The 15,202-nt window shown below is 41.8% G+C and overlaps 1 protein-coding gene across 1 annotated transcript in view; it reads right to left on the reverse strand.

Annotated features, from left to right (window-relative positions):
* The window catches only part of LOC129092723 (ankyrin-3-like), a 96,257-nt gene that overhangs the window by 34,859 nt on the left and 46,196 nt on the right, over nt 1-15,202 (reverse strand). Inside the window, exons 17-27 of the mRNA XM_054600741.1 lie at nt 15,002-15,199; nt 13,231-13,329; nt 10,989-11,087; nt 9,256-9,453; nt 8,923-9,021; nt 7,771-7,869; nt 7,519-7,617; nt 7,278-7,373; nt 5,659-5,731; nt 5,371-5,427; nt 419-542 (exon numbers count right to left, since the gene is read on the reverse strand). Coding sequence (XP_054456716.1) covers nt 419-542; nt 5,371-5,427; nt 5,659-5,731; nt 7,278-7,373; nt 7,519-7,617; nt 7,771-7,869; nt 8,923-9,021; nt 9,256-9,453; nt 10,989-11,087; nt 13,231-13,329; nt 15,002-15,199 — 1,241 coding nt within the window. The remainder of the gene's footprint in view (nt 1-418; nt 543-5,370; nt 5,428-5,658; nt 5,732-7,277; nt 7,374-7,518; nt 7,618-7,770; nt 7,870-8,922; nt 9,022-9,255; nt 9,454-10,988; nt 11,088-13,230; nt 13,330-15,001; nt 15,200-15,202) is intronic.

Consider the following 15,202-nt stretch of genomic DNA (forward strand, 5'->3'; position numbering starts at 1 on the left):
TATCTCTTGTGTTACTCTATGGGCCCATTCGTAATCTTTGCCTGGGTTTGAATGAGGCCACATAAAATGCTGAATCATTCTATCAGGTTGAATCATTGGATGGCAACTTTCCAGCTGCTCTCTCCAGCGATTTCCATTATTCTGTTTTTGTGTGTGTGAGTCTGTGTGTGTTTGTGTCCGGGTTCCTGTGTGTGTGTGTATGTGTGTTAGAGGGACCGTACATTATTTGATCTGTTTCAGTCCAACATATATTATACACCAAAACCATATCTGATGTTATGTTTGTATAACAAATATATATAGAAACATAACCTGGCCACAATATTCTAAGGACTGGTCGTACCAAATAGTTATCAGCACTGCACCAGAAAACATCAATGATTTTTTTTTTTAAATAATATAAATAACAGGTGCTTACCTGGCTGAGCGGGCTCCTATGCTGAAACCCATGTACCCCTCCTGAGGGAGAGAGTCATCCCCCAGCTCTTTGAGGTCCTGAGGCCGCAGGTATTTGTCTGTGTCCCCGGTCATCGCATCCTCACCTGGTGGTGGGGATGAAATCATAAAAATCCTCCTGTTAACTTGGGAAGCCAATCCAGGCAAAGAGAGGTGATGCGGCACCTCAGGAAGAAAATAAAATTAAAAAAAAACCCCACTGCCTACATCAGTCTCTCACTTATTTGATAATGGTACTTAGAGGAGGCCTTGGATCATTTATCTAAAGCACCCTGTTGTTTAAACCAACATACATCACTGCAACTTTGCCTATTCATTTGACTGTGACACAACAACAACAACAACAACAACAACAGCAACATGAAGCTGGAAGACTGAGCAGCACAGATGCTTGACTGTTTTTAAAAGGTTAGACAGTAATCATTTTAGAGAATAAAAATGCCATCAGAGGATGCTGCAAAGCCACTTTGCGGTACATCTCCTGTAAAACCAAACGCAGCTGCTTTCACAACACTCAACAGACGCACCGCAGAGGGTTTAAACAGCGACCACAGCCTGGGCACACAACACGCAGACAATAAGCACAGAGGGCAGAACCGCACCGCACCTCTATCGGCGGACCGGTGGACGATGACACGCCGGTCAATGAAGCCGGCGGAGCGGCTACTGTGCTTCCCCTTCTCCCTCATGCTCGGCTCTGTCCTGCCTGCAACACTGTGCTCCTTCACCGCAGCCCCTCCCCCTGCCGTCAGTACTGCCGCACTCCCGACCAGACAGCAGCACCACCATCAAGCTGGACGGCGTTTAATAGTAGGCATTTCCAGTGTCAAATTTCAAAATAAAACCCATCTGTGAAGGGTTGTTAAACCTCAAATAAAACTGTTAAAATAATAACACCTGCTTTTCAAAACTCATGGAACCACGTGACCAAATAGACTCCCAAAAGCAGAATGCCAAATCAATTTATAATTAAATGACACGTGACACTAAAAACCTGTGCAATACAATACACTGTGCAATTGTAGCTATAATAGTTTTTCTGTCTGTAGATATAATATTTCAGTTATTGTGGATTCTTTACTGTTTTAATTGCTTATTTATAATGCTTGTTTTTTATTTTATTTTATCTTGTTTTCTTCTACTATGTCTCTTGTTTGCACTATAACCTATGCTGCTGTAATCCTGTACATTTCCCCGCTGCGGGACTAATAAAGGATTATCTTATCTTATCTTATCTTATTAAAAGTGTAAGTTAAGATATTATATTCATGTTCTTCTATTAGGTTTGCTTTACATCCCTCGGTCTGATTACGTAAATAAACTTGTGTTGCAACTTCTACTGTCTGCAACAGGAATCTAGACCTATTGAAACGTGATATGCGCTTGCTCTGTGCGGCCATATAATTTGAGACTGGATTACTGTCATTACGTTCAATGCTTTCCATTATTTTACCAAGAAGAGCAAAAAAATTCTGTGCTTACACTTAATCATCTTCATTTCCATCCCTAACTTACTCTTAGTTAATATGAAGACAGTGCAGCATTAATCAATATAAACTGAGGGTAAAGACAAACTGCAATATGTTTCCAGTGAAATAAAAGTGACATAAATTGAGGAAGAAAATGTTTTATCTGCAAATTTAGTGGGTTTTTTTTCACCCCCAGTAGCCAAACATTTTAGGATGTCAGAGAATAACGATGAATCTGGAGCTTTACATGCACCTTTATTCTAACACTAAGCCTTACCACTTTTGTCTTGGAAAACCTTAGATGTCAACTCAAGATCACAGCATAGCTATAATTTCTTTCTGCATGTGCTATGCTTTTATTCTGATGGTTAAATTAATCACTTATCTTCCTGTGTTTTTCTAGCTGTTTCTGTCTGACTTGACACAAAAGGAAAACAATTGTCTCCTCTCTGCTGTAATGTATCACCGTCCCATTCAAGCTCAGCTACCCCACCACCCACACCACACACACACACACACGCACACACACACACACACACACACACACACACACACACACACACACACACACACACACACACCTGTGTTACAAAGTCACCGCATCAAACTCACTCTCTCTAACACCACAAGTAAAAAAAAAAAAAAAAAAAAACTAAATGTCCATAGCAGGTGAAAGGCTGAGTGAATTGCCATAATTTAACAATCCAATAACATAAAAAAAAAAAAAATGACTCATTTCACATCGGTTCTCACATAATGACTCCACTTTCTGTCCATCGGTCGATCCTCTGTATGAGTATATGTGGGTTTTTTTTAATATCTCAGCCTTCAAACCACCAAACACCGGCCATTAAAGCTTCCTCTGATGCTCTAAAGACTTACCTTTGTTCATCGCAGCCATATTGATCACAACTCTTGCAGACCCCTCCTGGGTTATTTCTATTTCTCTAAAGCTCCGTTAAACGTCCTCGGGATGGAAAGTATAAATCCAGTGAGAGCTGAGGACTATCAGGTAGTCCATCCAGAGCTCGTTGCCCTCTCTTCACCCCACGCACTTAACTCCACTCACACCAACTTGCGCGTTTTTGCCGCTTTAGTGCGCACATCTCTGCCGCACTTTCTCCTCCCAAAAAAGAAACCAACAATTCAAACTCTTTTTTTAAGTTTTGCGTCTCCTTGCTGCAGAAAAAGTGCACAATGCTGGGGCAGTAAAGAGCAGAAGCCATCGGCGGCCACAGCGGGGGTTAATTCTCCTTCAGGCGGCTCAAAAGAAGCTCATCTCATGGGATTTAAAGAGAGGAAGTCTCGGTGCGCCCTTTTGGCTCACCAGCATCCACAACCAAACTGGAGAGAGAGTCACCAGGGGCCGCACTGAGAGTGTTCACTGCTCTGTGGAGAGAGCAGAGTCAGCTGACAGGTCGTTTGAGCAAACGCCTGGGAAACCTCCGCAGAGGAGACAGTGACGAGGAGGAGGAGGAGGAGGAGAAGAAAAACTCTCCACTGGACGCTCCTCCTGTCTTTTCTTTCCAATATGGTGGAAGTCTGGCTGCATGTCAAACTGGGAGTGGGACTAAAATAATGATGAAATAACCACCATCATTTTGCAATTATTTTTTTTTAAGATACTTGAGCAATATTTCTCTTCCTTCTCCATGTTGCACAAAACGACCCCAACCTTCACTAGAATAAGTACTTTTAGAGCAATGAAGCAAGGGGTGTTTGGCAGTTAAAGACCTTCAGTACACAGAACACCAACTGGAGTAATCATATCCTCTGAGGTCAGTGCTCCAGATACTCTACACTGTGACGTCAGACAACCAGGGGTTAAGTTGCTCTCTGAAGATGGTTCAATTAGTGGCTTTACGTAGTAGACTACAGAAAGCGTGACATGAGCACGTGATTGCAGAGGCAGGCTACACACACACACACACACACACACACACACACACACACACACACACACACACACACACACACACACATAGCCAGAGACCAGGAGTGACCCTCACACCTGCAGCTTAATAGGATCGGCTTTAGGATTAAACAGAGATGTGGACACTCTATACTTCCTAACTCCCTTACTCTCTCTCTCACACACACACACACACACACACACACACACACACACACACACACACACACACACACACACACACACACACACACACACACACACACACACACACACACACACACACACACACACAGAGAGAGAGATGAAGGAGTGCAGGCCTGAAAGCAATGGCCAACTGAAGTCTGGTGCTGCTTTCTATTGGGCAAAGTGAACATCAAGTCCGAGTTGCACAAGCACAATGCTGATGAATCATGCACACAGTATAAACAGTTTATGTGGAGTTCATGAGGCCGTGGATACTCTTATGTATGATTCCTGCGTGGTAGTGATAACACATTAATAGATTTGCCAGTGAGGATCTTCATCACGCAGCTACAGCTCAGATTCACCCTTCATCACCTGATATGTATGTGTCTGCGTATGTAACTTGTTGATTCTATCTGTATCACCTGACACAGAAACCCCCCCCCCCCGACTGTCCCCTAAGCAACAGCCCATGAACGAGCTCATCAATTTTACAGGCCTGTTGGCTCTGTGGTTCCAAAACAAAGGGCAGACGACCGAAGTGGGCAGCACGAAACAATGTGGCGTGTTCCGTAAACCTGGCAGTGGCTCTTGGTCCTGCTCTGCTCCGGCAGCTATTCTGTTAAGATATCATGAATGTTATGTAATTTAATTGAGGCTTACATACAGTGAGGCACCATTGTGTCATAGAGTGCATGCAGGCCTTTTCATAGTCTGTCAACTGAATAAAAACATAAGGTGAGCCACGTTGACCTTGTTTTCATTATTTCACAGCATCTCCTTCAAAGAGATTGCGAATCGGACGACACTTCACAAAGTGTCTTTGATGAAGACAATCACGCAGTACGACACAGATGATGTGCAAGCAGTTAAAAATAACAAATGTGTTTTCAAGTAGCAGTGAGAATATTGTTGGCAGTGTCAGTTCGTGAAAAGAAAGAGGACACTCTATCCTGCCAGAAAATCAAGACCAGATTCAAGGCCTGTTGATGGTTTTCTTGTAGTAATTCTAACAGCTGAGACTTCATTCTTTGTCTGATGATGGCAGGCTGACCATACAAAATGAAGTAGAATATCTGCTATCTGACCCTCTTATTGGCTCTTGGGGTGAGAATATCTTTTACATCAACCGTATTCATAAACTGCATAATAACTAAAGTGCATGACCACAGCGTTCAGTTACAGTGTATGTGTGCTCTGACTGTTGGCTGAGAGACTTTCTTTTGAAAATGAACAGCAACGCTGAAGAGTAGTACAGCAAAGACACGTTAGTTCTGCTGCAGTGTGTTATGTTAGAGGGAAACAAACAAACAACAGAGCGGTTCGAGGCAAACTGGGGACAAATACCTTCATCAACATCTGAAAAAGACTCCTCATTGAGAATTTCTGGCACATTGGCCCGGACTGTGTGAGATGAATACACATACAGTGAAACATGCACATGTTAATGGAAATTACATCACATTGCATACAGTCACAAGTGTATGGAAATCATGCAGTGTATTGATATTACCTTATTTTTAATCAAAGCATCAAGTCACAGCAACAGTTTGCAAGTATGAATTAATGTAATTTTAGTGCAAAATGTGGGAAACATAGGAGAATGAAGCAGTAAATTGAGCATTGGTCACACACCTTCATCGTCGGACATGTCGAGGAACTCATTCATGGTCTCCGGGACGTTGATTTTGTGTTTTTCCGATGTACTCTGTAAATGTGGAGAAAAAGATGGATCACTGAACAATTCAGTTTTGTGAAAATAACATCATTTTTACTTTTTATTAAAATTTATTTTTTCTTGACAAATCCCTAAAACTTTAAACCAAATGCAGAAGGAAAATATGAGTTAAAAGAATATAATATACCACATAAGCATTTGAGATCCCTATTGATACTTATTACCGTTTTGAAAATGTTATATCACCTAATTTGGAGACAACTGTAGTCAGTTAATGAACTGTTCAGCATTTACATTCCAACTACAATGTGACCTTCACGTATGTTTCCTAATATGGACATTTAACTGAATCCTAGCCGTGCCCTCTGTCACAGTAAGAACTAATGATACTGAATGTTTGAAGGCCATTAAACTCCACATAACTGACCAGGCTGCAGATTTCGGTTTAACAGAGACATAAAACAACAGCAGAGGCCTCTGCCCAGTGAATAATAGATCAATCCCACACAGGTGTAGGGGATCGACCTTGATCTTTACGTTACTTCACTGTGCATAGAGAAAGTTATGACTAATACACTTTTCTGCTGATTGTGCAGGATACTCGGTGACCTCTTTGTCCGTTGTTTTACTCACTGTCCCCCCTTTTCGCCTCACCGTCATCCTTCGGCCTCTCTTTCTCTCCCACTTTCTCCCTCCCCCTCTTTTCTCCCAGACACGTGTGTGGCTCAGATCTCTGTTGGTGACCTGAGCTATTTGAGGAGAGACCTTAAGCTCCAATCCAAGCCCTCTCTCTCTCTCTCTCTCTCTTAATCAGGACAACTTCACACGTGACATAGCGTGACTTACTGACTTACTTGCTGGCTGATTTGCAGGTTTCACTCAATCACTGCACTCACAGTTTGCTGTTGGCTGACTGGCCAAGCTTTAATTTGGGAGAGGAGTCGGTCACACGATTCAGTTCACTACAGCGGCTCAATAAAGAGCACTCTAGCGGTTTTACATGTTTTAGTCCAGATCATTAGTCCAGATCATTTCTAAAGCATATCGGAAGGTTCTAGCAAACTGCAAACCTCTCAACGCAACAAACATCCAGAATTTTACTATTTATCACACATTGTCAACGTTTTTTTTTGCCTTGTAACTCCTGATCGCAATGCTTTTTGGTGGTTGCTGAGATTGATACTATTTTCTAATGATCGCTTCAAGTTGATTTTAATACAGTTTTACTCCTAAAAAGCTTACTACTTTAATACATTTTAATGAGCAAATGAAAGCAAAGTATGATATTGGTTTATTTGCTAAAATCACACATAACCAGGATGCTGAATTCTCCCTTTTAAAATGTTATCATTCTGTTTCGCCTCGGTACTAAAAAACCTCAAGAACAACTTTTCAACGATGCTAATTAACCTCAATGTCACATGCATTTATTCTATTAGGCTGGCTGTCATATTCAAACCGTTTCCATGTTAAAGAAAAATATTAATAGGATTTAAACTAGCTTGAACTTTAATGGTTATGTGATAGAGCTTGTGTGCATTTAGTCATATGAGATGCCGAGAGACAAGTGTCTCACCATGGTGTCCAGGTTTTCATCCGTCACGGGCCTCAGAGTGTCCACCACAGAGATGTATCCAAGACGACGGGCGATTGATAGGGCAGTGTTCCCGTTCTGACCAGTGAGAGAGCAACAGGAAGTAATTCACAGGAGGCCCACAGTAAAACACAAAAGAGCATTCAGTATTTCATCACGCTTCAGCTCTGGTGGAGTGTGTGTGTGTCTGTGTGTGTGAGTGTCTGTGTGTTTGTGCACTGACCACGGTGAGCTCGTTGGCCGGGGCCCCACGCTGAAGCAGCAGGTTGATGATGTGGGTGTGGCCCTGCTGAGCTGCTTGGTGTAGAGGAGTGTACCCGTTCTAGACAGAGACACACAAACACAGTCAGGGAAAGAAAAAGAGGAAATACTAAATTTGCATGAAATCTGAATGTAAAAGAATATCTACACAAAAACAGTAACGTAAGATCGTGCATGTGAGAGTGTGTAAGTGGGCGAACATGTGTTTTTCTACCTTGGTTTTGCCATTGACTCTGGCATTGTTCTGCAGCAGGAAGTTTGCCATCTTTGCGTTGCCATAGTGACAAGCCACGTGCAGCGGAGTGTAACCCATCTGCATGAGGAAGAGACACAGACATGAAAGGGCGAGGAGATGAAAAGGAGGGGAAAATACAGTAACGCATGCTCACTGGCGTCTTCATCTTGTTACGTCACAGTTTCTGAAAGAACAATTTATTTAACAGTGAATTCTGTAAAAAGAATACTGTATTTTTAAAGAATTTTGAATTATTGTGCAAGAAAAAAAATGTGTATTTGTTGCATGCCACCTCTGATTGTAGATATAACTTCAAAAGTGCATCGTATTTCACGCCATTGTTGAATTATGAGTACAGTGCATAATGCTAATGCATGAGATCAGTGAGTGAATAACCTATTCGCTCTAAACAAGTGTCCTGTCAGCACCAATACGCACCCACACACACACACACACACACACACACACACACACACACACACACACACACACACACACACACACACACGCACACACACACAGACACTACATAACCTTGTGTTAGTCCAACCTTCAGCTGCTGCAGGTCTGTCTCAATAAACGTGACCAGCCTGTTATGGGTCCTGTGTGTGTGTGTGTGTGTGTGTGTGTGTGTGTGTGTGTGTGTGTGTGTGTGTGTGTGTGTGTGTGTGTGTGTGTGTGTGTGTGAACGTAATTGACAGAGTGTGACTGAAAATAAGAGCATGTACGTGCTCATGTGCATGTGTGTTTGTGTGTTTTTGCTGCAGTGTGGCGGGTGCATCCATAGAGACAAGAACACCTTCCTCTAGGGTATCAATCTTTTATTTATGTTTCACCCGAGATGATTGCGGACAGTGTGTGTGTGTGTGTGTGTGTGTGTGTGTGTGTGTGTGTGTGTGTCTGTGTGTGTGTCTGTGTGTGAGAGTGTTTTTCTGATGCCATGACTAGACTAGAACTATACAGGAAAATCCACTTTAATTAGAGAGAAAAATATAAATACAATCATATAGTCAATGATGTGTGTAAATTAACGGTTATGCATCAAACCACAACTGTTAAATGTGATTTGAAGACCCTTATCTGTGTGGGTATTCACATCGTGTGTATGTATACGAGCTGAGAAAGCTTTACCTTTGTTTGTGGGTTGACATCAGCCCCGTGGTTGAGAAGGACTTCTGCCACATTGACCTTGTCCTCCTGCGCTGCTAAGTGGAGTGGTGTAAGTCCGCTCTGTGTATGAGGATAGAAACACGTGTGAGTACACAGATAAATGTGTTATTGTGGGAGCAAATAAGACTAAAACAAGCTATCAATCTCAGTAAACAAGATGCTGAAAACTAGAGGTCGACAGGGTTTTCATCTACATTCTAAAACATGCTGATTAAGGTGAAACTAGCAAGGATTAGAATCTAGGATTATTGTTGAATAGCTTGTTACAAACTGCAGCTCCGTCACTGATTTCACCTTATTGCACACGTTGACGTTAGCGTTCTTGGTCAGCAGCAGGGACACCAGGTCCACGCTGCCCTCCTGTGCTGCCAGGTGGATGGGGCTGATGCCTTGTCGCGTCACTGCGTTGGTGTCGGCGCCGTACTCCAGCAGTGTGGTCCCGATGTCCATTTGGTTCTTTTTGGCAGCGATGTGGAGCGGCGTGTAGCCATTCTGAGGCAGGTAAAAGAGATGAAGGGGTTAGGAGAATGGATTGAGCTCTTCTTCTACTTTAATGTTATTTTATTTATTATATTGTATTATGAATGGGTTTGTAATGCCAAGTGTTGCTTAAAACAGGGATGATTTCCATAAGCGTTTTCCTCTATAATGTATTTCATTCCATTCTGAATCAAAATGGAATTCAGTTCATACATTATAGACTGAAGTAGAGACAAGGTTGTAGGAAAGACCACTATGGTAAGTCATTTTCATTACATACAAAACATTTGACATAATCACAAGACAGATAACGGACAGATTTGTTCTGCACCAGAGGAAACCAATTCTGAATCAAGACCCTGACATGAAGCAAAAAACAATAAGCTTGTACCAAAAAAAAGTTAAGAAATGTCAGCAGTTCAGTAAAAGAAGTTTAAAAATACTGCAACCACAGAAGTAATAAAGTGGCATCAATCTCAAGGCCAAGGTGAGTTCACACACTCACTTCCAAACTGTCCTAATATCTTGGGACTGTTTATAGCGAGACCAATTTCACAATTTCATCCTGTCTTTTTTCAGAGATACACACCATGCTTCTGCTACAAATCTGTGATCATGCACTGCTCACATTTGAGCGTGCAAACACTTCAGGACAATTCCTAGTAAACAAATGAATGATCCCTTTCCAAAAACCTTCAAATGAGACCAAGCACACCAACAAAGCCAATTAAATACAATTTATAGAAGGAGAAACTAATGAAAAAGAATGTGGGAAGGGAGGAAGGAATAAAACGATACAGATAGAGATTAAGAGAGCAAGAGCTAGCAGGAGACAGTGACAAAGAGGGAAGACAGAAAGCAAGGATAAATTAGCTTTACAAGTTTTTCTCTCCTCTTGCAGGAGACATTCTTTAATGTCAGTTGACAGTCCAGCCAAAATCAGGCATTTCCTGCCATCTTTTGGTTGGCAGTTCTGCCTTTCTGCTCATACTTGTTCTGTGGTTTTAACAGACTGCCAAAGCCTAGCAGGAGACAAGCCACAACTTGACCATATGTCACGGAACATGTGTGTTTGTGTCTTTCAGACATTTCAACAAGAGCTGTAACTTTATTCTCTTTTTTCTTCATTTTTATTGGTAACACACTAAATTTTCAGCTCGGAAACCAACTTCACAGAAGGGCGGTTTGAAGTCGAGACGGACTCTGGATTCATTTACGACATGTATAACACATCACCAGTCCATTCACATGTGCTCTCCAGTTTTGTTTTATGAGAAATATGAAAATAAAGCATCCAGTAAACCACCAAGCCTGATTGTAAATTCTGGCTAGTTGAGGGATTTCAAAGACTTTGCTGAGCTCAAATAAAAAGCAGCACATTCACTCACAACGTCAAAGACGAGACAAGATGGAACGGAAAAAGATGGGTGAGCATTTGATACTGATACATTACGTATTAACATTGTTAATGGTCTGAGATGGAGATGAGGGCACAAGCCAGATGAGTTCATTGTAGTATATGTGTTGATGTGCGTTTGTGTGGATACCTTGGCGGCAGCGTGTGGGGAAGCTCCCTGATCCAGCAGCAGCAGTGCCACTCTCTGATTATCGTAGTGAGCAGCAACATGCAGGGGAGTTAGCCCACTCTATAACACCCACACACACACATACACACACACATCCACGCACACGCACACACACACACACACACACACACACACACACACACACACACACACACACACACACGCATGCAACACATCACCTGGTTAGAAGATCACTGAACACACACACATAAGCGCAAACACGCCGATAAGATATGAATGAAGATGGACATCAAACTGATGAAAGTTAATGCAGCATCTTCATTCTGTTATCTGGAAGCAGAAGCTAGGGGGAAAACATTGCTGGCTTATGAAATGCATCTCCAAATGGTCACCTTTGCTCCAATTTTTTTTTTTTATGGATATTTTAACGTTTGACATAAAAACGATCAAAGCTGATGCAGCAGAACCAGAGATAATATATTTTTTATTCCAGTCATTCTTCTTCTATGTGAAAATTTGGCTTGTAGTTCAGTCAGAGATTCAAGTATGTAATGCTAGTACCTGCTAATGTAGCCAAGATGCCACTAGCTTCAAACAGAGATGAAGAGTGGGCTACAGATATGTCGTAAACTCACTTCTTTCTAACTTCACACCACCAGTGACATCGCTTGAGGTAATTTATCAGACTTTGAACATCTCCTTCTGGAGTCACAAAAGGCTTCATAAAACATAAAGACCGAAAATGAAATCAGAGATAAATGATTTTCATAGATGATAGAGTGCAAGCAACAGCAGTGGCAGTATGTTGTTGTTATTGTTTTAGTTAAAAAGGTCCCGTCATGACATGTTTCAAGGCACTAAAATACAGTGTATTTACAATAGTATTGCATCCTCACATAAATCAACTTCCATCTCAGGACGCTTACTGAATCACTGAGACGTTCCACATATTCATCAAACACTCAAATTTACTCAGAAAAAGAAAGCATTATACAGTATATATCCTGATAATCTCATGAGCTGCTGTGATGTGTTGTTTCAAACTGTCCTGGAGACGTGTGCGACTTATATTAACATTTTGAGTCAAAATGTGAGGAAACCAATTAAGTAATTGTCTTTCTTCTCATCTCTAAAGAAAATTACTGTAACTCTAACTGCAATAGAGGCCCTAATTTAGCTTTTGTGTTTGGACTCAGTATTATAGCACGACACCACCAGGCATTGTGGAAGCTTCATTATCATACCTGACTGCCATTATGTTAAACGCTCTCAGATGGCGGCACACACACACACACACACACACACACACACACACACACACACACACACACACACACACACACACACACACACACACACACACACACACACACACAAATAGCTAACAGGATAATCAGTGCCAGTAGGCCTGTGCTAAGTAAATGCGTCAATATGTGTGAGTGCATGTGTATACAAATGCGTTTGTACAAGGGTGCATGTTAAGGGGGAAAGAACGCATCATCGAGGGAATAAAAGCAAATCTACCCAGAAGGATTTTGCAACAGGACAAGCATCTGTTGGCTGTGTTGTCCTGGGATCAGTCCTAAACCTGCCGCTCCTCCCCACAACCTCCCCCAACACCAAACCCGTGTCTCGCTGCAGCTTGGAAAATACAACTGCAAAAGGGTTCTGCTTATTCTCTTAGAGACAGGTTGGATAAGAGCGGAAGACAGAAAGACTTGCAGGATGATAAATAGTCACAGTGTCTGAATGACTTCCTGATTCTCCCTAAATTGTTGGCCAGGTCTCACCAGAATTGTTGACTGTTTAATTCGCAAATTGTTACAAAGCTTCAAGATAACTCAACAGCTGCGTCTGTATACTTCATTCTTCATCTTTTGTTCTCTGTTACATAAGGTTATCTTCTACATACAGCTTCTAATAATCCAAATGGATGTTTTCTTAAGGCTTTTCTTTTACGTTCACAGGATTTTTTAAGGATTATTTGGCGCTGATCATGACACACCTTGTTGTTGCTAACTATGACATAGAAATTTAGAGCTTATACTGTTTTGCAGGAGTTTACATCTCCTGCCTAATATGTGGAGTCGTTTCTGTGCCAGGGTCACTCCCTCTTCAGACAGCTAATGTTTTCCAGCAGAAACACATCTGTAAACACCCTTAAAAGTTGTTGTCAAGATAAAGATTGACTCCCTGAAACACGTCGTGCATTAGGCCTCTCCTCTCTTTAAAGACATCTCACCTTTCCAGCAGCATCAGGCGCAGCTCTCTTCTGCAGGAGGAGACTGGCCACCTCCATCTTGCCGTACTTTGCTGCCACATGCAGGGGACTGAACCCTTTCTGTTGAGCACAGAATGAAATACATCAACAAAATGAAAAACAGCGGAAAGCTGGACGGGTATTAAAAACAGGAAGTGAATATTTACTTTGTTTTGGGTCAGCCTTTGCTGGCCTGGGTCAAACTCTTCTTCATAACAACATAGTTTCTCACATAGTTGTAAATAGCTCATCTGGAGGATAAAGTTCAGTGTTCATTTTGACTTAAAGGATTTTTACTCGAAACATGTCTGCCGCAGCACAACTGACACATAAACTTACTGCAAACTTGTTTTCAAACTGACAAAATGTAGAGTTTAACAACCAATTCAAGTCCAATTTAGGTTATGAAAACACACAGTTTCATCCTAAAATGAAAATGTATGTTAGCTACCATGTTTTTTCATGAAGGTTTTTTCTTTGGATGGCATCAGACCCTGATATTATCATTCAAAGGCACTGTCGACATACAATATTTATAAATTCCACATTGTGAAACATTTTTTATTTTAAATTCAAATACATTTTAAGCTATCATAAATTAACTTATTTAACTACATTATATAAATTAATATTATTATTACTGTGCATGACTCATTTTGTTATAACGACGAGGTATGTTATAACCTGAGAAACTAAGGCAAAGGCCCTTATTTCCTTGTGTATTCCAGATCTATAAATGGCTGCTGTATAATGTGATCATGTTAATCTCTGTGTGTGTGTGTGCGTGTGTGTGTGTGTGTGTGTGTGTGTGTGTGTGTGTGTGTGTGTGTGTGTGTGTGTGTGTGTGTGTGTGTGTGTGTGTGTGAAGATATTTAAAGACATTAGGTCATATTTTCCTGAGGAATGTGACTCCCACAGATACCCATTCCACGCTCTGAAACACATGACCTCATTTGTTTGATTGGTTTATTTTTCAGACAGTAAGGGGTCATTTTAGAGAAGCCTAGTTTTAAATGATTTCAAATGTTGGCACTTTAACGATATATTTGTTTCATAAACATCACAAATGGGTCAATTCATGGTTTCCATCCCACAACTCCTCTTTTCCAGGATTCGTGTGACATCGTTTCGTCAAACAGCTGACTCAAGTGAAGTCCCAAAAGTATGTGTGTGTGTGTTAGAGGACGCTGGCACCGAGGGGTTTACTGTTCATTAATCTGTTCCACTGACAGAGGTCACCTTCAAAGGCAGCCCACAGCAACATACAATCACACACATGCACAAACCAATTCCATGAAGTCTACTCTAAATCTATTTTTGACCTTGATCCGTGCAATTAGTCACGTGTGAAACCAGCACCACCAAAAATCTGACATCATCCGTCCATGTTGGGCTACACTGATAGAAAATAGAAGTGTTTAAGTGTTCTACTTAAGTGGGCCAACACTAATAACTACCATTGACCTGAATGTGAGCACTGAAATGTCATGTGACTCCTCTATGTGACATGCTTAAGCCTTACTCTGGCCGTTGGTCTCTTTGAATGCTTTTGTTGTTACAGAATATTTCAGCAGCAACAAACTCTGACTGATGATCATAATAAGACAACAACCATGGAGACTTTTGGAAACTGGCGCCCACTAGTGGAGGGACACAACACTGTAATGATGAAGCTGCTCTGTTCTGTGCTTCTTGGTTCTTCAGATGTCTGTGTTTGTCTGTGTTATGACAAAAGACCCTCCATCTGACCCACCTTAGTCGAGGAGGAGAGCGAGGCTCCGTTCTCCAGCAGCATCACAGCAACGTCTTGGTGTCCTTCGCGGGCGGCCAGGTGAAGGGGGGTGTAGCCTGAGGTGGTGGCGGCATTGGCAGAGGCGCCGCACTGCAGCAGCTGTTGGACAATGTCGACTTTTCCCAGCCGACTGGAGATGTGCAACGCTGTCTGGTCGTCCTG

Source organism: Anoplopoma fimbria, chromosome 6 (genome assembly GCF_027596085.1).
Source record: "Anoplopoma fimbria isolate UVic2021 breed Golden Eagle Sablefish chromosome 6, Afim_UVic_2022, whole genome shotgun sequence".
NCBI lineage: Eukaryota > Metazoa > Chordata > Actinopteri > Perciformes > Anoplopomatidae > Anoplopoma > Anoplopoma fimbria.